The sequence below is a fragment of the Bombina bombina genome, chromosome 4 (genome assembly GCF_027579735.1).
Source record: "Bombina bombina isolate aBomBom1 chromosome 4, aBomBom1.pri, whole genome shotgun sequence".
Taxonomy (NCBI): domain Eukaryota; kingdom Metazoa; phylum Chordata; class Amphibia; order Anura; family Bombinatoridae; genus Bombina; species Bombina bombina.
In genome coordinates, this window is record NC_069502.1 from 592,495,093 (window position 1) to 592,520,639 (window position 25,547).

General features: G+C 38.6%; 1 protein-coding gene across 1 annotated transcript in view; it reads right to left on the minus strand.

Moving 5' to 3' along the window:
* Positions 1-25,547, minus strand: part of ASCC3 (activating signal cointegrator 1 complex subunit 3) — a 1,409,126-nt gene that overhangs the window by 413,879 nt on the left and 969,700 nt on the right. The window contains exon 21 of the mRNA XM_053710577.1: positions 17,388-17,564. Within this exon, the coding sequence (XP_053566552.1) occupies positions 17,388-17,564 (177 nt within the window). The remainder of the gene's footprint in view (positions 1-17,387; positions 17,565-25,547) is intronic.

Consider the following 25,547-nt stretch of genomic DNA (forward strand, 5'->3'; position numbering starts at 1 on the left):
GATTTAACAGCTGTTTGTAACACTCAATTTTGTGCTCTGATGAACTGCCCGTGAGGCAGGAAACACGTCAGCCGTAGTCTGTCAGTTTGCTGTGCCTATGTTATCGTTTTAATGCAAGTATGAATAAACGTATTTACTTTTAACTTTAAATCTCTCCCTGGCTATCCTTACACCGGAACTGTAACTTTATGCTCTATTTTCTAATTTGGATTTGATGGGTTCTGGAGAGCCCTAGCAGCACCGGAGTTTGGAGCAGTCTTACACCTGTGTTACTCAGCAGGTGTACTACAGAGGCGGTACGCTGAAATCCACACCGACACTTTGTTACTTGTATTGCAAGCTGCACGCTAGTACCAGGAATTTGAAGAGCGTGTAAGAGTCATTTCACTTCATTGGTGGGTTTCTAAGAGGTGTGGTAAGTCCTTTGTTACCTTACTATTGGATTGTTCACGTAAAAACATTTGACTTGGTGATATCCGCTATTGTGGAATTCCTGTGTGGAATTGTTTTCACCGAGTTATATTAAATATTTCACCTTTGCTTACCAACACTGTTAACAAACCTTCCGAAAGTCTTTGTTGATGTTACTTTTCCCTGTAGCCCTTTGCTGATATCACAGATAAATATGTTAAACAAAATAGGTCCCAGAACTGACCCCTGAGGAACACCACTATTAACAGCCGCCTCTGCTGAATGAACTCCATTTACTAAGACACTTTGTTTCCTGTCCTTAAGCCAGCATTCCACCCGGTTCACAATTTTTGAGTCTAGACCAAGGAGATACAGTTTGTGAATTAGTTTATTGTGTGGGACGGTGTCAAATGCTTTGCTGAAATCTAGATATGCTACATCAACTGCTCCACCCTTGTCTAATACTTTTGTTACATAATCAAAGAAGTCAATTAGATTAGTCTGACATGATCTCCCTGAAGTAAAAACATGCTGATTTTTTTCCTCTAAATTGTTTGTCTTTATGTAAGTTATAGTTCTTTCTTTTAAGAGGCTTTCCATTAATTTCCCTACTACTGAAGTTAAACTAACTGGCCTGTAGTTACCAGATTCTTCTCTACTGCCCTTTTTATGAAGAGGTATTACATTTGCTATTCTCCAATCATCTGGGACAGCTCCTGTTAATAGTGACTGATTAAACAGATCAGTTAATGGGACAGTTAGCACTGATCAAAGTTATTTTAAAATTCTTGGATGAATATTATCAGGACCCACTGCCTTTTTAACATTTATTTTTGATAATGCTAACAAAACCTCCTCATCTGTAAAAAGATTAGTGTTAAACTTGTTTCTATTTTTCGTAACATCCCTTAATGTAGACATTCTATCTCCACAATCTTTTGTGAAAACAGAACAGAAATAATCATTGAGACAGTCTGCAACTTGCATATCTCCTATTATTCTATATCAACTGATTTCAATGTTACTATTCCTAACTTATTTTTTCTTCTTTCCCTGATGTATCTAAAGAATGTTTTGTCACCCATGATTTACTGACTGTGCTATCTTCTCTACTGCATGAGCTTAAACCTTCCTAATTAACTGCTTAGTCTTTTTTTTTTGGAGTCTCCATATTTTCATATCATCATCTGATTGTGTGTGTCTAATTTTTATAAGCTATATTTTTTGTCTTTATAGCATGTGCTACTTCTTTGGAAAACCAAATTTGTTTCTACTTTCTTTTACTTTTACAGACATGTCTAATACAGTGTGCGGTTGCATCTAAAATGCACCCTTCACAAATTCTCACTGTTCTTGAACCCCTGTAATAAGAGTTTTCCCTTTTAAATAGTTTTTTAGGTATTCTCCCATTAATGAAAAATCTGCCTTCCTAAAGTCTAAAACTTTTGTTTTAGTCTGGGTGGACAGTTCCTGCACATGAATACTAAACCAAACAGATTGATGATCACTGGATCCTAAGTTCTCACCTACAGACACATCTGAAACTGTATCACTGTTTGTAAGTATTACATCTAATATAGCTTCCTTACGAGTTGGTTCCTTAACTAATTGCTCAAGTGATTCCCCTAGCAGATTCAAGAATATACCTGCTTCTAGCTGATCAAGCAGAAGGAATATTTCAGTCTATATCTGGCAAATTAAATTCCCCCATTACTATAACCTTACCCTTCATGGTCATTTTTTTTTTTTTTTTAAATAACAGATTGTCCAGTTTTTCATCCTGCAATGGAGGCCTATATACAACCCCTATTCTAAACACATTTTTATCTCCAATTTCCAAAGTCACCCAAATACTTTCCACCTCATCATTTGTTCCTACAATTTCAGTATATTTTCATTTACAACAGAGCAACTCCTCCACATTTCTTTCCTACTTTGTTATTTTTAAATAACCTGTGTCCAAGTATGACTATGTCCCAGTCATGCAAATCATTGTACCATGTTTCTATTATAGCTACTAAATCCAAGCTGTCCCTAGTCATTATTGAAATGAATTTAGGTAATTTGTTTCCTAAGCAGCAAGCATTTGTGCTCATGACACAAATACTTTTTCTACTAGGATTTCTAGAATTGTTACTTGGACTAACAGTTTTGGCATGCTGTGGGGGGCAGGTGGATACATTATTAATGTTACCCCCTTTCATTAGTTTAAATGATTTCTAATAAAGCATTTGAACTCCTCTCACAGATACTCTGTTCTTTTAACATCCAAATGCAAGCCATCTCTCCTAAATAACCTAGTATCTTGCCAAACAGAGCTATAATGGCCAATAAAACCAAATCCTCGTTCCCTGCACCACTTATCTAACCAAGAATTAAATGTTGTTATCCGCTCCATCTTTCCTGCTTCCTGGTCATACACAGGTAAAATAGCAGAAAATGATAGAGTTGATGCCACAGTCTCTAAATGATTACCTAGGTCACAAAACTCTTTCTGAACAGCAGCAACATGATTACTAGCCAGATCATTTGTTCCTAAATGAACAATCGCATCTAACTCACTTCCCTTTCCTGCTGCCTTAACAATTCTCAAAATACGATTCTTATCCCTGTGAGCAGTAGCTCCTGAAAGACATCTAACCTCCCTTGCTTCTCTTTTACTTTCACCTAAATACACATTCCTCAAAATAGAGTCACCCACTAACAGTCTTTTCCTCAAAAACACATCTGCAGTTCTTTCCTGTGTTATGTTACCTGGAGAATCAGGTACCAATAAAATTGGATTACCTGTTACAGCTTCAGAGGGCTCAGGAACAGCAATCAGAAACTGTGTTCAGCAAGAGCAGCATAGAAGTTTTGCAATGGCAGAGGTTGTGGGCACTGCTCCTGGTCTACTGTTCTAATTCTTCCAGAGCCTACAGAGATTCATCTGCCTCTCCCTGCTGATCTCTGGGGTAGAGGGGCTTCTTTCTGAGGCAGCTTTGTAGAGGTAACATGTATGTTACTTACCTTAGCTTGAAGGATAGTTATTTCTTCCCTTAAGAGGGAAAACTGCTTACAAAAACAGGACAGCCCCTAAATCTCCAAAAAGTAGCATGATTAAAAAGTGCAAAACACACATTGCCCTGTATCTGAGACATTTTAAACTATGCAACACTTTAACAATAAGTAAAATATTATTCTTTACTACTGAATAACTCTGAATAACTCCTGAAACAACTCAAATATCCTTATGTATTTGATTCTTTTTTAGCATGATCCCTTTGCTAAGAAACAGCTTATTAGCACATTAGCATCAAAATTAAAGGAGTTTGGCTATCTTGAGAGCCTTAATCCTGTGCTGTATATCCTCCATGGGGGATTCAACATCAATTAGTTCTGACGACGAGTCACAACAGTAGGTAGCAGCACCTGCGACTGCTGCCACAGGAGGCCCATGTGCTGAAACATCTTTCACAGATAGCCTTCCTGTCCATCGGATCTCTAAAGGAGGAGCTATTTTCTAGAGGGATAGTAGTTTGCTTGGCGAGTAGAAATGGCCCTGTCCCCCTTAGGAATAGAGTTCCATAGGTCTAAATGTGATTCAGGGACCAAAAGCAGCTTCTTAAAGGTAGAATTAGGGGAAAAGGAGTTCCAATCTTTTCCCACTCTCTAAAGATAGTTTACGCCATTCGTATGGGTACCGGGAAGGTTTTAGGAACCTTCTTCTTCTCATAAACCCTATCTAATTTAGGAATAATAGGTTCTTCAGGAAGCTTAGCTTCTGGGACCTCTAGGGTAGACAATACCTCCTTCAAGAGAAAGCGGAGTAGGAGAATTCATTTCACATACCTCTGAATCTGAAACCTCACCTTCTGATGCAACCAAAGTTAGATCATCCTCAGAAAGGTGAGACAAACTAGCCAACTCAAACTGAAAAGAGGTGTTAACCCCCAAGTCAGTGAAACTATGCTTAACCTTTCTCTTAAGTTTTCCAGAGATAGGCAAAGCATTTAATGCTCAGAGTGCATAAAAGTAACAGGGGATAAACCAGATGTAGACCCCTTATTGGTCTTTAACACAGAACATAAGCAGACAGAATAGAATTGTGCAGGTGGGCAATCCATAGTCTACTCACAAATAAACATGCATTTGTCACAGTGATCGCTGAAACAGAACCCTCCGAGGGTAGTGGGTATAAGGTCTCAATATTATAACAACAAAAAAGTAAAACATTTTTAACACTTAGCGTGGCACCTCTACCCTCAGCCCCGGCTGAGGTACTCACCACCTCCTAGCTAGACAAGCATGAACAGAATGAAGTAAGGATCTCTCCCAATGCCTGCAGAGAACTCGTTATGCTGATCGCTACGCAGGAACACACTTCCGACCGGCTTCAGAGAAAAACGTTGCCCTTGTCACATGGTGCACATCTAGAGACCGCCCCCAACTAGAAGAGAAAACGCGCAAAGCTAAATATCAGCTGCGTAACAGTAAAAAAAGGCCCCAGTGGGAAATGTTCCCAAACTGTCCTGCAACGTCTGTAAATGCTCTTATGAGCCAAAAAAAAAACAACCTTACACACATGCTCCAGTTGGCAAAGTGCTAAGCAGCAAACATAGATTGGCCCCAACTGCTCAGTAAATAAACTCCATATTATAAAAAGGTATTAAATGTCCCCATATCCGGAAGAGGATAAAGAATCAAACTGTGAACTGTTTAATTAAATGTCCCATAACCTCAGGGAATTTGCAGCCCTACTAGGCATAATTCCTCAAACAAATATAAAGGACTTAGCCTCCAGGATCAAAGCTGTGGAGCAGGTCAAAAAAAAAAAAAAAAAAACAGCTGGGTCATGTACCTATCAAAAAGGTCCTGGGGAGAACCATGCATTGGACTATTAAAACAGGCATGTCAAACAACATGATTTGAAAGCCCCTATTCACAAGGTTATAGCCAAAACTGCATTTGCTAATAAGAGTTTCATATTGTTTTGATAAATTAAAAAAATAATATATTACATTTGTAACCATTTAACATCTATACAATAGTTAATTTTATAAACAGATGAAGCAATACTTATTTTTTAAGCAATTATACTATCTACGCTATAACTCCTTACTTTCTTGTTCATCACACTTCTATGTACCCTTTGAGACACACAGCTTGCTCTTATTGTCCTCCTTTCCCACAACAAATGCTTCTGTTCTAGAAAACATAATTTATTCTTACCTTGATGGTGAAAGTCCACGATTCATTTATTACTGTTGGGAATTCATCTCCTGGTCACCAGGAGGAGGCAAAGACACCCTACACTAAGATCTTTAATATTCCTCCTAATTCCCTGACTCTCCCAGTATTTCGTATAGCCAAGTATAGGAGGAAGAAGTAAGAAAGATAATAGGGTAAAGAGGTGCAAACTAAAATTGCAGCCCCTAAGAAAAATTGGGCAGGTTCATGGACTCTCACCACCAAGAAAGTAAAGGAATTTATCTATGTTTTCTTTCTAATAGTGGTGAGAGTCCGCGATTCATTCATTACTGTTGGGAACTAATACCCAAGCTGTAATGTCCAAGAAGAAATGGGTGGGACAAAAGGAAAAAGGCATGCACCTCTTTACCAGAAGCTATAGCCTGAATAATCTTCCTGACAAAACTGCCTCAGTTGAAATAATACATCAAACTACAACCTTGCAAATTTGTTCTACTAAACCCTCATTCCAAGAAGGAGACACAGAATAAATGAGTTGTAATATGTAAAACCTGCTACTGTCTCTCCTCCAAGCAAACTCTTCTTCCATGAAGCTAAGGTAAGAGAAGTTGCCTTCTGACTCATACAATTACTTGAACACAAAACAAATAAACCGGAAGACTGCCAAAAGACTAATTAAGTCTGTAGAAAAAGACCTTTAATGCACTGACTGCCTTTAGAGTGTGTAACAACATTTCATTTGAAAATGTTTTCGATTAGCACATAAGGAATGAACTACATTTCTTGGTTAATATTCTCTGAGGAAAACACCTTAGGTAGGAAACTGTACAAAGTACACAAAACCACTAAGAAATTGAGTATACCAAGAAAAAAAACATAATTTATGTAAGAACTTACCTGATAAATTCATTTCTTTCATATTAGCAAGAGTCCATGAGCTAGTGACGTATGGGATATACATTCCTACCAGGAGGGGCAAAGTTTCCCAAACCTCAAAATGCCTATAAATACACCCCTCACCACACCCACAAATCAGTTTAACGTATAGCCAAGAAGTGGGGTGATAAGAAAAAAGTGCGAAAGCATAAAAAATAAGGAATTGGAATAATTGTGCTTTATACAAAAAAATCATAACCACCACAAAAAAGGGTGGGCCTCATGGACTCTTGCTAATATGAAAGAAATGAATTTATCAGGTAAGTTCTTACATAAATTATGTTTTCTTTCATGTAATTAGCAAGAGTCCATGAGCTAGTGACGTATGGGATAATGACTACCCAAGATGTGGATCTTCCACGCAAGAGTCACTAGAGAGGGAGGGATAAAATAAAGACAGCCAATTCCGCTGAAAAAAATCCACACCCAAAATAAAGTTTAAATCTTATAATGAAAAAAACTGAAATTATAAGCAGAAGAATCAAACTGAAACAGCTGCCTGAAGTACTTTTCTACCAAAAACTGCTTCAGAAGAAGAAAACACATCAAAATGGTAGAATTTAGTAAAAGTATGCAAAGAAGACCAAGTTCCTGCTTTGCAAATCTGATCAACTGAAGCTTCATTCCTATACGCCCAGGAAGTAGAAACTGACCTAGTAGAATGAGCTATAATCCTTTGAGGCGGAGTTTTACCCGACTCGACATAGGCATGATGAAACAAAGATTTGACCAGGATGCCAAAGAAATGGCAGAAGCCTTCTGACCTTTCCTAGAACCGGAAAAGATAACAAATAGACTAGAAGTCTTTCGGAAATCCTTAGTAGCTTCAACATAATATTTCAAAGCTCTAACTACATCCAAAGAATGCAACGACTTTTCCTTAGAATTCTTAGGATTAGGACACAATGAAGGAACCACAATTTCGCTACTAATGTTGTTAGAATTCACAACCTTAGGTAAAAATTTAAAAGAAGTTCGCAACACCGCCTTATCCTGATGAAAAATCAGAAAAGGAGACTCACAAGAAAGAGAAGATAATTCAGAAACTCTTCTAGCAGAAGAGATGGCCAAAAGAAACAAAACTTTCCAATAAAGTAATTTAATGTCCAGCGAATGCATAGGTTCAAACGGAGGAGCTTGAAGAGCCCCCAGAACCAAATTCAAACTCCAAGGAGGAGAGATTGACTTAATAACAGGTTTTATACGAGCCAAAGCTTGTACAAAACAATGAATATCAGGAATACTAGCAATCTTTCTGTGAAAAAGAACAGAAAGAGCAGAGATTTGACCTTTCAAGGAACTTGCAGACAAATCTTTATCCAAACCATCCTGAAGAAACTGTAAAATTCTAGGAATTCTAAAAGAATGCCAAGAAAAATGATGAGAAAAACACCAAGAAATGTAAATCTTCCAGACTCGATAATATATCTTCCTAGATACAGTTTTAATAGTATTAATCACAGAGTCAGAGAAACCTCTATGACTGAGAATCAAGCGTTCAATCTCCATACCTTCAAATTTAAGGATTTGAGAACCTAATGGAAAAAAGGACCTTGCGATAGAAGGTCTGGTCTTAACGGAAAATTCCACGGTTGGCAAGTGGCCATCCGGACAAGATCCGCATACCAAAACCTGTGAGGCCATGCTGGAGCTACCAGCAGAATAAACGAACGTTCCTTTAGAATCTTGGAAAAAGAACTATAGGCGGAAAGATATAAGCAGGATGATACTTCCAAGGAAGTGAGAATGCATCCACTGCTTCCGCCTGAGGATCCCTGGATCTGGACAGATACCTGGGAAGCTTCTTGTTTAGATGAGAAGCCATCAGATCTATTTCTGGAAGTCCCCATATTTGAACAATCTGAAGAAATACCTCTGGGTGAAGAAACCATTCGCCTGGATGTAGCGTTTGGCGACTGAGATAATCCGCTTCCCAATTGTCTAAACCTGGGATATGAACCGCAGAAATTAGACAGGAGCTGGATTCCGCCCATACAAGTATTCGAGAGACTCCTTTCATAGCCAGAGGACTGTGAGTTCCTCCTTGATGATTGACATATGCCACGGTTGTGACATCGTCCGTCTAGAAACAAATGAACGACTCTCTCTTTAGAAGAGGCCACGACTGAAGAGCTCTGAAAATTGCACGGAGTTCCAAAAATGTTGATTGGTAATCTCGCCTCCTGAGATTTTCAAACCCCTTGTGCTGTCAGAAACCCCCATACAGCTCCCCAACCTGTCAGACTTGCATCCGTTGAGATCACAGTCTAGGTTGGAAGAACAAAAGAAGCCCCCTGAACTAAACAATGGTGGTCTGTCCACTACGTCAGAGAGTGTCGAACAATCGGTTTTAAAGATATTAATTGAGATATCTTTGTATAATCCCTGCACCACTGGTTCAGCATACAGAGCTGAAGAGCTCGCATGTGAAAACGAGCAAAGGGGATCATGTCCAATGCAGCAGTCATAAGACCTAGAATTTCCATGCATAAGGCTACCGAAGGGAAAGATTGAGACTGAAGGTCTCGATAAGCTGAAACCAATTTCAGACGCCTCTTGTCCGTCATAGACAGAATCAAGAACACTGAATCTATCAGGAAACCTAAAAAGGTTATCCTTGTCTGAGGAATCAAACAAACTTTTTGGTAAATTGATCCTCCAACCATGTTCTTGAAGAAACAACACTTATAAAAGACTGGAAAGGTTCTTTCTAGTGAAAATGAGCAAAGGGAATTGAATCCAATGCTGTGGCCATAAGACCTAAAACTTCTATGCATATATAGCAACTGAAGGAAATAATAGAGACTAAAGGTACCGATAGACGGAACCCAATAACATTATCCCTTGTCTGATAGAGACAAGGACAGTGACACAAACTATCTGGAAACCTAAAAAAGGTGACCCTTGTGTGAGGAATCAATAGCTTTTGAAAAGAAGATCCTCTAACTATGTCCTGAAGAGTAAGTGAATCATATGAGATTTCGCATCCTCAGAAAATAATCTGAATGAAAACAGAAAAATGAAAGTATGCATTTATTGTATCTAATGAAAACAAATAATGCTATCAATGACCATAAAAAGGCAAAATAGTTTGAATAAAACTCCAAAACCCGGTTCCTCAAAAGGAACTGGAAGAAATACCCCAGAAGATTCCAGGTCTGAGCAGCACTTGAACCCCATGGGTGCCCAGCCATGCTTCAACAGTACCCAAAATATATAGGACAGAAACACAGTTAAAGAAAGTGTTAGCCTTACTGGAATAAAATCAAAGAAATTTGGACAAAATAAATTTCAAAGAAGCCTTAACCTGCCCCTTACCAGCCAAGCTGGAATACGGCACGTACATCGCAAAATTAGGGAGCTGATTTCGAACTCCAAATATAGACATGTTACTTGGGAAAGAACTCAGGAATTCGTTCCTTAATAAGAACAACCAAACCAGTATAAGCTTAAAGTTTTAGTCTTAGAACTCAACCTTGAAGCCCAGAGTAACAATTAAGAATTGAATCCAATTATAAAACAAATAATTGATTATCTTAGAAATATGGATTTTTTTTTTTATTTTTAAATCACAAAATTCTTCTAGCTAAAAAAGCTAAAGACATAGATTAACCCTCATTTATTCAATAAAATGAAGACACAAATGAAATTATTAGCATGATAGTCCAGTTTAAAGGACCAGCCAATACAGTGGACTTGCATAGTCAATAAATGCAAAACAACAAGACAAATGCAACAGCACCTAGTCTAGTAAATGTTGTCCCTTTAACAATGCTAAAATAAATCATAATCTGATACTTGATCTTAAAGTAAACAGAGAAAATGAAGCAATTGCAATATCCAAATAAATCACAGGACCAAGAAAAGTACCTGAAACTAAATAATTTTCCATAAATAAGATACAACTATCTAAAGAAAAATAAATACTATTTTGCTATAGAAACAATAGCATAATTAGTAGAAATAGAGATAGCCCCAATAAATTGGAGAACCCTCCAAATTGAGTTTAACTGCTGGCAAAGAATATAGTTTAAAACCTTTGAAGAAGGAATAAAAGAAAATTCTCAGCCTATTCCATTCCCTAGTATAGGGAATTGGAAAGAAAACCTCTGAAAACACAGAAGAAATAAATAGGCAGAAATAATGTCAGCTAGTCTTAAAGAACTAGTTACCTTAATATCCAAAATATTCAACACCTTTTCAACAAAGAACAAATGTACTTTAATAATAGAAAAATAATAAAAAAGTAGATTTGTTAGTGTCAATATCTGATGAAGAAAATTTCTGAAAGAGAAAAAAACATCATCAGAGAAGGATAAATCAGTATGTTGTTGGTCATTTGAAACTTCAATAATTAAAAAAGAAGTGAAAAAGACCTAAAAATTTTATTAGAAGGCACGAAGTCAGACAAAGCCTTTAACATAGAATCAGAAAAATATTTCTTATAAGTCTTCTAAATATTTGTGTTTAATACAGTGAGCGCTTAGCAGCTAAAAAGGACTGTGAGAGTGGGTGTGTTAAAAGTTAAAAATTAAACATATTTATTATGCAATAATATTTGCCAGTGAGCTTAAGGCTGCAGAATACTAGCGCTCAGTCTACTATATACTTCTTCTAAATATTTCTTGTAAGAAAAGAAAATATATAAAGCATAAATACTAATGGATGCCGCATGTAAAAGTATAACATAATAACTTATTACAAACCATAGCTAAAGATAAACATTTATAACATTTAAAATAAATGAACTTGGCTTTGGTAGAACTGAAACTCAGTTAAGCGTTTTTCCAGAAGTGGCTTCTGATTCAGAGTCCATCTGAGACATCTTGCAATATGTAATAGAAAAAACAACATATAAAGCAAAATTGATCAAATTCCTTAAATGACAGTTTCAGGAATGGGAAAAAAATGCCAATGAACAAGCTTCTAGCAACCAGAAGCAATAAATAATGAGACTTAAATATTGTGGAGACAACAATGACGCTCAAATTTTTTAGCGCCAAAAAAGCCGCCCACATTATTTGGCGCCTAAATGCTTTTGGCGCCAAAAATGGCGCCACATCCGGTAACGCCGACATTTTTTGGCGCAAAAACGTCAAAAAATTTACACAACTTCCGGCGACACGTATGACGGCGGAAATGACAAGAAAAATTTTTGCGCCAAGAAAGTCCGCGCCAAGAATGACGCAATAAAATGAAGCATTTTCAGCCCCCGCGAGCCTAACAGCCCACAGGAAAAAAAGTCAAATTTTAAGGTAAGAAAAAATTGAATTATTCATATGCATTATCCCAAATATGAAACTGACTGTCTGAAAATAAGGAAAGTTGAACATCCTGAATCAAGGCAAATAAATGTTTAAACACATATATTTAGAACTTTATATAAAAGTGCCCAACCATAGCTTAGAGTGTCACAGAAAATAAGACTTACTTACCCCAGGACACTCATCTACATGTAGTAGAAAGCCAAACCAGTACTGAGAATCAGTAGAGGTAATGGTATATATAAGAGTATATCGTCGATCTGAAAAGGGAGGTAAGAGATGAATCTCTACGACCGATAACAGAGAACCTATGAAATAGACCCCGTAGAAGATCATTGAATTCAAATAGGCAATACTCTCTTCACATCCCTCTGACATTCACTGCACGCTGAGAGGAAAACCGGGCTCCAACCTGCTGCGGAGCGCATATCAACGAAGAATCTAGCACAAACTTACTGCACCACCTCCACAGGAGGCAAAGTTTGTAAAACTGATTTGTGGGTGTGGTGAGGGGTGTATTTATAGGCATTTTGAGGTTTGGGAAACTTTGCCCCTCCTGGTAGGAATGTATATCCCATACGTCACTAGCTCATGGACTCTTGCTAATTACATGAAAGAAAACTGACAACTCAAGAGTTTCACCAAACCGAGGCAAAATCATCCAGGAAAACAACTGGAGGTCCAATAGGAAAACAGCTTGCAAAAATCTTAGAATCAAAATGAAACTCCAAGGGAAAGAAATTATATAAAATATCCTGAATGCCAAAAAGGATACACCCTCCCCAACTTATGGCTAATGTATCTAGTTAACTGGCTTGCAAACATGATTCAAGGCATCCACTTAAGCGTCAGATAACATTTTCAGAGAGAAAACTAAATGGTCCCTCTCCAAACAATCAAAAGGAGAAAATAACTTTAAAATAAAAATCTGGTCACTGAGAGAGAGGCTACAAAGGAGTGCTGGTAAACTACACCCATCCTTCATACCATATCCAGCGGCTCCAACAGGAACTAGTATGATTGCTGAAAATTGTTCCTGATGAATCTGAGCAAAAACCCTCAGATTAAGTTCAACAGGAAGAGATGGAAAACTGTAAACATTTTACCAAATGCCAGGATACTAGATACCCCTACTATGGCTGGGACACTGCAGGAATTGCCTAGATAATTGATAAGGACTAGAATTGTTGAACTGAAAACAATTCCTGAGAAGAAGCTGTGTTTAAAGCGTTTGGAAGATCACATGAAGTCCCAAGATACTTATTGGGAACTTCGCCTAGTAAAAAGATCAAACTCCCCTAGACTATCCAGAGCCCCCAGGAAGGGATCTTGAATATCATTCCAGAAAAAGAATCAATCTGATTAGAACTATCTTGGAAACAGAGAAGCCTGAAATTAAATAAAGGCTATTCAGGCCCAGGAAAGGCCTGATATCCCCTCCCTTTATAGTACTATAAAGGGAAAAGAGGCACAACATTCCTTCCTACATACTGACACTTGAGCAGGGACAGATTACTCTCATGTACTCCAATTCCTGAACCCAGAGAAGGAAACTTGCCCTTTTCTCTGGTTTCATTGAGATATAAGGCAGAAAAGCCACACTCAAGAAGGTCACACCCTAGTGCAAATATGTAATAGGACTAAGCACAGGGACCTTTAAATTTCACTCTTATCTACTGGGAAGTAAACCCTGGCTCATGCAGATGTAATCTATCCCTACCAGTCTATACAGAAGTTTACCAGATTCCCTCGCTATTTTAGAGGGAAAAACAAAGCCTGCTGATGCCAGAGACTATGGAAAGACATAATCCAAACCTAGACCCCACATGGTCTAAACTGTAATTAGCCCTTAAAGAAAAATCTAAAACCAGATAAGAGCTGTACCACAACAATGATACACAGACATCTGGAAGATAAACCATAAATCCTCTTGAAGGGATATCAACCAGAAACAGCCCTTAAACTGGATCTGAAAGACTTAGAAACAAATATTTCAACAACTCTTCCTAACGTCAAATTAATAAATTGAATCAGAGAAACCTAAATATAAGGAAGGGAAAAACTGGACATATATCTAGGAATAAATACCATCCAGGATTTAGGAACTTAGACCTCTAAAAGGAGAAACACAATAGAACAAACACATCAAGAACACCACATCAGATCCCCAATCTAAGATAAAGATAAAACGCCTGAGGGTAACCCATCTAATATAAAAGGTGATGGCAGGAATTGAACCTGGGACTCTGGGTCTATAGACAGGAGTAACAATAAATTCCTTGCTAAGTAATATACCCAGAAGGAAGAGAAACCAAACACTCAGTCATAAGGGCATACAGAGAAACAACCCCTGAGGCTGAGAAAATCTATAACACCCCTTAACCAGATTACCCTGATTGAGGGTGACTAAACAAGCAGGATTAAGACATACATTAGAACTGTAATTCAGGTTTAAACTGTTTCTGCAGTATACCGCAGAATTGCACTACGGATTTGAAGCAGTTACTGCGGCATAACCAAACACTGCAATAAAGAATTTAAATGGACAATGCAGAATACATTAGAATTACAGTACAGATTTGCTATAGTTCGAGTAGTATGCCTGAGAATTGCACCACAGGTTTTAAAGTTACTGCGGGTAAACATAAAAACTGTCATACAGGCTTCAAGCAGGTACTGCCACAACAATTATTACTGCGATATAGATCTTTAAACTGATACTACGGTATACACTAAAACTGTAATGTAAGTTTTATACTGTGGTATACATCAAAACTATAATGTAGTTATTAAATTAAAAAAACTACTGGTAAACATTAGAACTGTACATAGAATGTGAACAGTTACTACTGGATACCTAAGAGCTACAATGTAGAGTTAAACAATTACTGCAGTATATAAAAAAAAACAACAACTGTACTTACAGATTTAAACAGTTGCTGTGTTATATATCCAAACAAATTAAATAGCTACTGTGGTATACATTATAACTGTACACAGAAAGTAAACAGTTACTGCTGTATACCGTGGAACTGCAATATGGGATATGCAAAGTGACAGAAGTATACTTTAAAACTGCAAGACAGGCTTGATACAGGTACTGAAACCAGAGGTATAAAGCAAGTGTTAAACAGCTACTGTGGTATACAGTAGAACTGCACACAGAATGTTAACAGTAACTGCTAGAAACCGTAGAACTGCAATATGGAATTTAAACAGAGACTGTAGTATACATTAAAACTGCAATACAGGTGTGAAACAGTTATTATGGTATCCAACAGAACTATAATACAGAAATTCAACAGCTATGGAGGTATGCATACAGTAGTACATAACCGTGAGCAGTACAGTAATTCACCTGGATATCACAAGATAGTCAGTAGGAAAAGGAAATATTCAAATGCTTAAGCACATATACAGCATTTATCTTTATAACAGAATACAGAGCTGAAAACCCTTTATCACACAGTAATATGGTTAGAAAATAAACTTTTTACACTGACTAGATGTGAGATGTACAAACTGTTGGACATGTGAACACAGCATGAAGATATCACAGAAAACCAAAATATAATTATTACGCCTATAAGCTAAATGCAAATAGTATATGATAGGGGACAAGAGAATGAAGAAAACAAAAAAAATGTTTCCCCAAATGTCAGTGAATAAGATCGGCCTCCTCCCCTGAGCTATACCTGAGTCAGAAGTGTGTATTGGGATCAAAACTGTATCCCTAATAATGTGCTGAAAGGAAATCTAAACAAAGGAGTTACTAACTTAGTATCATTGTACCCCCCTTGCACCCAGTAAAAATTCTAGCCCATTCCAGTACAGAATCTGGAGTACCCAGTCTTCTGCTGCATGCTGATCCCTATTGAGGAGAACAGGAAGCAGCAAGAAGTGTGCCAAAAATGCAAAGCGGAGGGAAAAAATAACATTGTTCTATGCCTTCTTCCTATTGTGCGCAAAACAACAGGAGCCCGGCCTCTATTTCACACTTCTGCTCAAGTTTGTCAGAGCGGAGTGCCAAGAATGCCGGTTGCTGTTAGGAACAGAAGTCTTAAAGGGGTTGTAACCACAATAAAACTACCACAAAGTGGCATACATAATATCCGCTAGCACCATCTTTAAAGGTTGACTCCGATGCTCTCAAGTTTCCTGGCACAGAAACCGTCAACCAGTGTCAGTAAGCTGTAGCTTAGCTAACTAAGTAAAGTATCTGAACACACTACTGTCCTTTTGATGAACACAGGAGAGACAAATGAGGTCTAAATAAAAATTAAATCAATAAACCTCCCCTGTGCATAAACAGCCAATACTGCACCAACACCAGTCACTAGGTCTGTGTCAGAGAAAGTTCTGTGTGTCAGTCTACAGTAAAAGCCCAATCGTTAGGTATGTGCTAAGGCTGGTCTGTAAACACCTGGCTGAGAGCTGGCTATGCTTTACATAAATAATATGCCTGATGATAGCCTGTGGGCCATGTGAGTCATGCAGGTGCTTAACCGAGACAAATGCCCACTCCACTGTTCTTACCCAGACTTTAATCCTGAGGATACAACAGAGAGCCCATCGAGTACTGTCACTAACAGCAGAGGATATATTGAGGGAGTATATCTTTTTGGTCAAACAGGGGGAGACTAAGGAACTTCCCAGTGACACCCGTGCCAGGCTTGTGACAGCAACTCCAGAGATAAGATTTATATTGCACAGACAATACTCTCCTATGTCTTGCTTACCAGGAACTATCCATTGAGGGAACGTTGGGATTAATTTCCATGTAATCTTTAAGAAAATGCAGAGCACCTCTAGCTTTGCCTTGTTCCTAGACTAAGCAAAGACAAATACTGAGAGGGTCAGGAGGGATATTAAAGATCTTAGTGTAGGGTGTCTTAACCTCCTCCTGGTGGCCAGGAGATACATTTGCAACAGTAATGAATGAATTGTAAACTCTCACCACTATTAGAAAGAAATGATTACTCAGAGCATTAATTTAGCCTTTCAAGTTGTGATTTTTACTTTCTGAACAGATCAAGTAGATGACTGAGAAACTTGGGTGTCTTGACTCTTGAGAAGAACAAAGAGGACAGTGTGCAGGGGATTTATGAAGACAGTGTGCAGGGGATTTAGGAAGAACGTGGACACTATGGCTGCTAAAATTTTATCTATGGCTCACAAAATTATGGATTATTCTATATGAATATAACTGCTGTAATGCATCTTAAGTTTGTGGGCAGAATGTACACATTTATTTGACATTTGTCAGTTTTGACTGACTGGAAATGTTGACTGAAAAGTAAATTAGTTTAGTATTTCTCTGGGTTATTAAAGGGTCATTAAAGTCAAAGTTAAACTTTTATGATTCAGATAAAGCACACAATACAATTTGCTGATAGACAAAAATGTTTTTATCAGTGTAACAGAACATGTTGTTTTTTTAGCTCTTCATACTTTTCACTTTAATTACTCATTTATAATTTAAAATAATGCTGGAAACTAAAATCATAATTGCTCCTTTTCATTTTGGTGCTTAAAATAATGTCCTGCATCCATTAATAACACTTAAATATGATTTGTATAATATACCTGTGCAACATAAGCAGAATCAGAGATCAGTGAGAAACTGTCAATCTCGCCTCGGCCAATGTAGGTCTGAAGAAGAATATTTATCTTTCCATAACCATTTTCCACTCCACCAGCAACAGGAAGTTCACAATAATTGTTTATTAAATGTTCTAACTCTTCACTTTCTTCATCACGAACCTAAAGTGAAAAACAGAAACAAAAAGTTTGTGAAATTGAAATCTACCTGCATAAGAATTGCTAGAGAAACATACTCGCCTAGATTAAGAGTTTTGCGTTAGAGGCTGTGCGGTGCTAACGAGCAGCTTAAGCTCACCGCTCACTTACAGACAGCGCTGGTATTACACCCCTAATCTTACACTTATTAACCCCTAATCTGCTGCCCCCGACATCGCCGACACCTATATTTTTATTTATTAACCCATACTCTGCCGCCCCCAATGTCACCGCAACCTACCTACATTTATTAACCCCAAATCTGCCGCCCCCAACGTCGCCACCACTATAATAAAGTTATTAACCCCTAAACCTAAGTCTAACCCTAACCCCCCAATTTAAATATAATTAAACTAAATTAAACTAAATATAAATAAAATTACTACAATTAACTAAATAATTCCTATTTAAAACTAAATACTTACCTATAAAATAAACCATAAGCTAGCTACAATATAACTAATAGCTACATTGTAGCTAGCTTAGGGTTTATTTTTATTTTACAGGCAACTTTGTATTTATTTTAACTAGGTACAATAGTTATTAAATAGTTATCAACTATTTATTAACTTCCTAGTTAAAATAAAGACAAATTTACCTGTAAAATAAAACCTAACCTAAGTTACAATTACACCTAACACTACACTACAATTAAATTAATTACCTAAATTAAATACAATTAATTACAATTAAATAAAATTATCTAAAGTACAAAAAAACAAACACTAAATTACAGAAAATAATAAACAAATTACAAGATTTTTAAACTAATTACACCTAATCTAATCCCCCTAAGAAAAGAAAATAATGATAGAATTCTATCAGCCAATCGGAATTAAGCTAGAAAAAATCCTATTGGCTGATGCAATCAGTTTATTTTATAGGTAAGTATTTAGTTTTAAATAGGAATAATTTCGTTAATTGTAGTAATTTTATTTAGATTTATTTTAATTATATTTAAGCTAGGGGGTGTTTAGGGTTAGATTTAGGTTTAGGCTTTATTGTTGGGGGCGGCAGATTAGGGGTTAATAAATGTAGGTAGGTGGCGGCCATGTTAGGGCCGGCAGATTAGGGGTTAATAATATTTAAATAATGTTTGTGATGCAGGAGTGCGGCAGTTTAGGGGTTAATATAAATATATTTATTGTAGTGGCGGTGATGTCCGGTTCGGCAGATTAGGGGTTAAAATATTTATTTTAGTGTTTGCGATGTGGGGGGCCTCGGTTTAGAGGTTAATAGGTAGTTTATGGGTGTTAGTGTACTTTTTAGCACTTTAGTTAAGAGTTTTATGCTACGGCGTTGTAGTGTAAAACTCTTAACTACTGACTTTTAAATGCGGTACCAGGCTTGACAGGAGAGTGTTTACCGCTCACTTTGGTCAGACTCGTAATACCGGCGCTATGCAAGTCCCATTGAAAATATAGGATACGCAATTGACATAAGTGGATTTGCTGTATTTCTGAGTCTGGACAAAAAAGTGAGCGGTACACCTGCACCTGCAAGAATTGTAATACCAGCGGGCGTTAAAAAGCAGCGTTAGGACCTCTTAACGCCGCTTTTTAAGGCTAACACACAACCATAATCTAGGCCACTGTGAGGTAACACAAATGTGAGATGTACACATCATTTTCAAATAATTTTTGTAAATTATTAAAAGGTTATATCATTTTCTTATGCACCCGGCTAATGGAAGAGGAGAATAATGATTCTAAAATATACACATAATTATAACTGTCTTCAACAAAATCCCATGTTTGAAGCAATTTCTCATGTAAGCCTGCAGAGAAAATTATTCTGCTGTAACTAATGGAACCTAATTGAAAGTATCTTAATAATGACACAATTATGTTTTATTATTCATCACTATTATTAAGGCTGTCGTTGACACAGGGAAAAAAAAGCTGCTATGCTAAACAAATTGGCCTTTTGATCCCAGCATCCCACAACTGACAAGACTTCATTTTTATATGACCAAAACAAAAGGCTCTAGCCATCAATAGTAGAACAAACCTGAATTAAATATTGGACGGAATCTTTATAGCCATAACGCTTTTATTATACTCACATAAAATAGAGTGGCTTTATTGTTTACTTAACATTATGTGGACTAAAACCTTTTTGCCCCAGACTAGTAAACAATTATATTTTTTTAATCAATGTATACATGTATGTGTCTCATATTTTATATTATATATTAGATAAGAAGATATTGAATTTAAGCTGTATTATACTTCTGGATAGAGATATGTCCATTATAATAGTCAAAAATAAAATGTACACAACTGCATTTAATATTGAATCAATGCATTTCTGCAATTTCCTTGTGTTCAAATTGCTTCTAGTAAAATTACTGTTTCTGGGGCAGATGTATAAATGCCCAGTGCATCTGCATTCAAACCTCCTCGTCTGCTCAGAAACGCAGTGCTGGCACTAAATAGCAACATTTCTTTTGTTGCAGATGATACAAAGTTATGATTCGGTCAGTGCAGGATGTAGTTGCTTTGAAAGAAGATTTTCAAATAAATTGGAAGAATGGACTGGTAAATGGAAAATTCAATTTAATACTGGTAAATACAATGTTCTACATTTTGGGAGAAAAAATATGCAGGCAATCTATGATTTAAACGGGGCTAGACTTAACAAAACAGAGGAAGAAAGGGGTGTGGGCAAATTTAAAGGTAACATCATTATTAAGGCTAATAAGATACTAGCAAAACCGAGGTTTGTTTTTGCTAGAAAAAAAAGACACTTGAGGGATGATATGATTACCGTATAAAGATATATTCAAGGCCCAAGGCAATTGTTTGTGATACACAATTTAAAGGGACAATAAAGCCATAATTTGTTTAGCAGTAATTCAAATGTTTTCACTTGAATACAAACATATCAAATAACTTCTATTAGCTTTTATCCCATTTTTAAAACATTTAGTACACATTTTAAATTACTTTAAATTATTTTCCAATCCCTCCGTTATACACATTATACAGGTCTTATCACGGAGGGCTACTTAGGTGCTTATACTGTGAATGAGTGGGGACCCTGTGCATTGCATTAGGCATTGCTTACATCTGTGGAAGTGAGAGTCCACAACAAGCATATAATGCAAGCACAAGTCACTACTGTGTAGGAGCGAGCACTAACCTAATTAATAATACTTAATTTAAGGATTACCATAGGATTCATTTCTAATGAGGGGGCAAGTGTTTTACTGAAGAAGGTCATTACACCCATTACTGTGGAAGATCAAATGGCTCAAAAACAAAGTTTACCATCCCTTTAAGGCTAGAGGAATAGAGATTTAATTTCCAGCAACATAAATGTTTTTCACTGGAAAACAGGGTGGATACAAATCAATGATTTAAAAAAAAATCAATAAAAAACCCCATAATTTATGCTTACCTGATAATTTTTTTTCTCTTGTAGTGTATCCAGTCCACGGATCATCCATTACTTGTGGGATATATTACCTTCCCAACAGGAAGTTGCAAGAGGATCACCCACAGCAGAGCTGCTATATAGCTCCTCCCCTCACATGTCATATCCAGTCATTCGACCGAAACAAGACAAAAAAGGAGAAACCATAGGGTGCAGTGGTGACTGTAGTTTAATTAAAAATTTAGACCTGCCTTAAAAAGACAGGGCGGGCCGTGGACTGGGTACACTACAAGAGAAATAAATTTATCAGGTAAGCATAAATTATGTTTTCTCTTGTTAAGTGTATCCAGTCCACGGATCATCCATTACTTGTGGGATACCAATACCAAAGCTTAAGTACACGGATGATGGGAGGGACAAGGCAGAAACTTAAACGGAAGGAACCACTGCCTGTAGAACCTTTCTCCCAAAAACAGCCTCCGAAGAAGCAAAAGTGTCAAATTTGTAAAATTTTGAAAAAGTGTGAAGCGAAGACCAAGTCGCAGCCTTGCAAATCTGTTCAACAGAGGCCTCATTCTTAAAGGCCCAGGTGGAAGCCACAGCTCTAGTAGAATGAGCTGTAATCCTTTCAGGGGGCTGCTGTCCAGCAGTCTCATAGGCTAAGCGTATTATGCTTCGAAGCCAAAAGGAGAGAGAGGTTGCCGAAGCTTTTTGACCTCTCCTCTGTCCAGAATAAACAACAAACAGGGCAGATGTTTGCCGAAAATCTTTAGTTGCCTGCAAGTAGAACTTCAAGGCACGGACTACGTCCAGATTATGCAAAAGACGTTCCTTCTTTGAAGAAGGATTAGGGCACAATGATGGGACAACAATCTCTTGATTGATATTCCTGTTAGAAACCACCTTAGGTAAAAACCCAGGTTTAGTACGCAGAACTACCTTGTCTGAATGGAAAATCAGATAAGGAGAATCACAATGTAAGGCAGATAACTCCGAGACTCTTCGAGCTGAGGAAATAGCCATCAAAAACAGAACTTTCCAAGATAAAAGTTTAATATCAATGGAATGAAGGGGTTCAAACGGAACTCCTTGAAGAACCTTAAGAACCAAGTTTAAGCTCCACGGAGGAGCAACAGTTTTAAACACAGGCTTAATCCTAGCCAAAGCCTGACAAAAAGCCTGGACGTCTGGAACTTCTGCCAGACGCTTGTGCAAAAGAATAGATAGAGCAGAAATCTGTCCCTTTAATGAACTAGCAGATAAGCCTTTTTCCAAACCCTCTTGGAGAAAGGACAATATCCTAGGAATCCTAACCTTACTCCATGAGTAACTCTTGGATTCGCACCAATACAGGTATTTACGCCATATCTTATGGTAGATTTTCCTGGTAACAGGCTTTCGTACCTGTATTAAGGTATCAATAACTGACTCGGAGAAGCCACGCTTTGATAGGATCAAGCGTTCAATCTCCATGCAGTCAGTCTCAGAGAAATTAGATTTGGATGATTGAAAGGACCTTGTATTAGAAGGTCTTGTCTCAGAGGTAGAGTCCATGGTGGACAGGACAACATGTCCACTAGGTCTGCATACCAGGTCCTGCGTGGCCACGCAGGCGCTATCAGAATCACCGATGCTCTCTCCTGTTTGACCTTGGCAATCAGTCGAGGCAGCAGAGGAAACGGTGGAAACACATAAACCATGTTGAAGAACCAAGGAGCTGCTAGAGCATCTATCAGCGTCGCTCCCGGGTCCCTGGACCTGGATCCTTAATGAGGAAGTTTGGCATTCTGGCGAGACGCCATGAGATCCAGTTCTGGTTTGCCCCAACGATGGACCAGTTGAGCAAACACCTCCGGATGGAGTTCCCACTCCCCCGGATGAAAAGTCTGACGACTTAGAAAATCCGCCTCCCAGTTCTCCATGCCTGGGATGTGGATCGCTGACAAGTGGCAAGAGTGAGACTCTGCCCAGCGAATTATCTTGGAGACTTCTAACATTGCTAGGGAGCTCCTGGTTCCCCCTTGATGGTTGATGTAAGCCACAGTCGTGATGTTGTCCGACTGAAATCTGATGAACCTCAGTGTTGCTAACTGAGGCCAAGCTAGAAGAGCATTGAATATTGCACTTAACTCCAGAATATTTATTGGGAGGAGTTTCTTCTCCTGAGTCCACGATCCCTGAGCCTTCAGGGAATTCCAAACTGCGCCCCAGCCTAGAAGGCTGGCATCTGTTGTTACAATTGTCCAATCTGGCCTGCGAAAGGTCATACCCTTGGACAGATGGACCCAAGATAGCCACCAGAGAAGAGAATCTCTGGTCTCTTGATCCAGATTTAGTAGGGGGGACAAATCTGAGTAATCCCCATTCCACTGACCTAGCATGCACAATTGCAGCGGTCTGAGATGCAGGCGCGCAAATGGCACTATGTCCATTGCCGCTACCATTAAGCCGATTACTTCCATGCACTGAGCCACTGACGGGCGTGGAACGGAATGAAGGACACGGCAAGCATTTAAAAGTTTTGATAACCTGGCCTCCGTCAGGTACATTTTCAGAGTCCCTAGGAAGGAGACTCTTGTGAGTGGTGATAGATAACTCTTTTCCACGTTCACCTTCCACCCATGCGACCTCAGAAATGCCAGGACTATCTCTGTATGAGACTTGGCAATTTGAAAGCTTGACGCCTGTATCAGGATGTCGTCTAGATACGGAGCCACCGCTATGCCTCGCGGTCTTAGAACCGCCAGAAGTGAGCCCAGAAACTTTGTAAAGATTCTCGGGGCCGTAGCCAACCCGAAGGGGAGAGCTACAAATTGGTAATGCCTGTTTAGAAAGGCAAATCTTAGGAACCGATGATGATCTTTGTGAATCGGTATGTGAAGGTAGGCATCCTTTAAGTCCACTGTGGTCATGTACTGACCCTCTTGGATCATGGGCAGGATGGTCCGAATAGTTTCCATTTTGAATGATGGAACTCTTAGGAATTTGTTTAAGATCTTTAGGTCCAAAATTGGTCTGAAGGTACCACGAACAGATTTGAATAAAATCCCTGTCCTTGTTCCGTCCGCGGAACTGGGTGGATCACCCCCATTACTAGGAGGTCTTGTACACAGCGTAGGAATGCCTCTTTCTTTATCTGGTTTTCTGATAACCTTGAAAGATGAAATCTCCCTTGAGGAGGAGAAGCCTTGAAGTCCAGAAGATATCCCTGAGATATGATCTCCAACGCCCAGGGATCCTGGACATCTCTTGCCCACGCCTGGGCGAAGAGAGAAAGTCTGCCCCCCACTAGATCCGTTTCCGGATAGGGGGCCATTCCTTCATGCTGTCTTGGGGGCAGTAGCAGGTTTTCTGGCCTGCTTGCCCTTGTTCCAGGACTGGTTAGGTTTCCAGGACTGTCTGAAATGAGCAACAGTTCCTTCCTGTTTTGGAGCGGAGGAAGTTGATGCTGCTCCTGCCTTGAAATTTCGAAAGGCACGAAAATTAGACTGTTTGGCCTTTGATTTGGCCCTGTCCTGAGGAAGGGTATGCCCCTTACCTCCAGTAATGTCAGCAATAATTTCCTTCAAGCCGGGCCCGAATAAGGTCTGCCCCTTGAAAGGAATATTAAGTAATTTAGATTTAGAAGTCACGTCAGCTGACCAGGATTTAAGCCATAGTGCCCTCCGCGCCTGGATGGCGAATCCGGAGTTCTTAGCCGTTAGTTTAGTCAAATGTACAATGGCATCAGAAACAAATGAGTTAGCTAGCTTAAGTGATTTAAGCTTGTCCATAATTTCATCCAATGGAGCTGTGTGAATGGCCTCTTCCAGAGACTCAAACCAGAATGCCGCAGCAGCAGTGACAGGCGCAATGCATGCAAGGGGCTGCAGGATAAAACCTTGTTGAACAAACATTTTCTTAAGGTAACCTTCTAATTTTTTATCCATTGGATCCGAAAAAGCACAACTATCCTCAACCGGGATAGTGATACGCTTTGCTAAAGTAGAAACTGCTCCCTCCACCTTAGGGACCGTCTGCCATAAGTCCCGTGTAGTGGCGTCTATTGGAAACATTTTTCTAAATATAGGAGGAGGGGAGAAGGGCACACCGGGTCTATCCCACTCCTTGCTAATAATTTCTGTAAGCCTTTTAGGTATAGGGAAAACATCAGTACACACCGGCACCGCATAGTATCTATCCAGCCTACACAATTTCTCTGGAATTGCAACTGTGTTACAGTCGTTCAGAGCAGCTAAAACCTCCCCAAGCAATACACGGAGGTTCTCAAGCTTAAATTTAAAATTAGAGATCTCTGAATCAGGTTTCCCCGGATCAGATCCGTCACCCACAGAATGAAGCTCTCCGTCCTCATGTTCTGCAAACTGTGACGCAGTATCAGACATGGCTCTTACAGCACCAGCGCGCTCTGCATCTCTACTAATCCCAGAGCTATCGCGCTTGCCTCTCAATTCTGGCAATCTAGATAATACTTCTGACAGGGTATTATTCATGATTGTAGCCATGTCCTGTAAAGTAATTGCTATGGGCGTCTCTGATGTACTTGACGCCATAATAGCATGCGCCCCC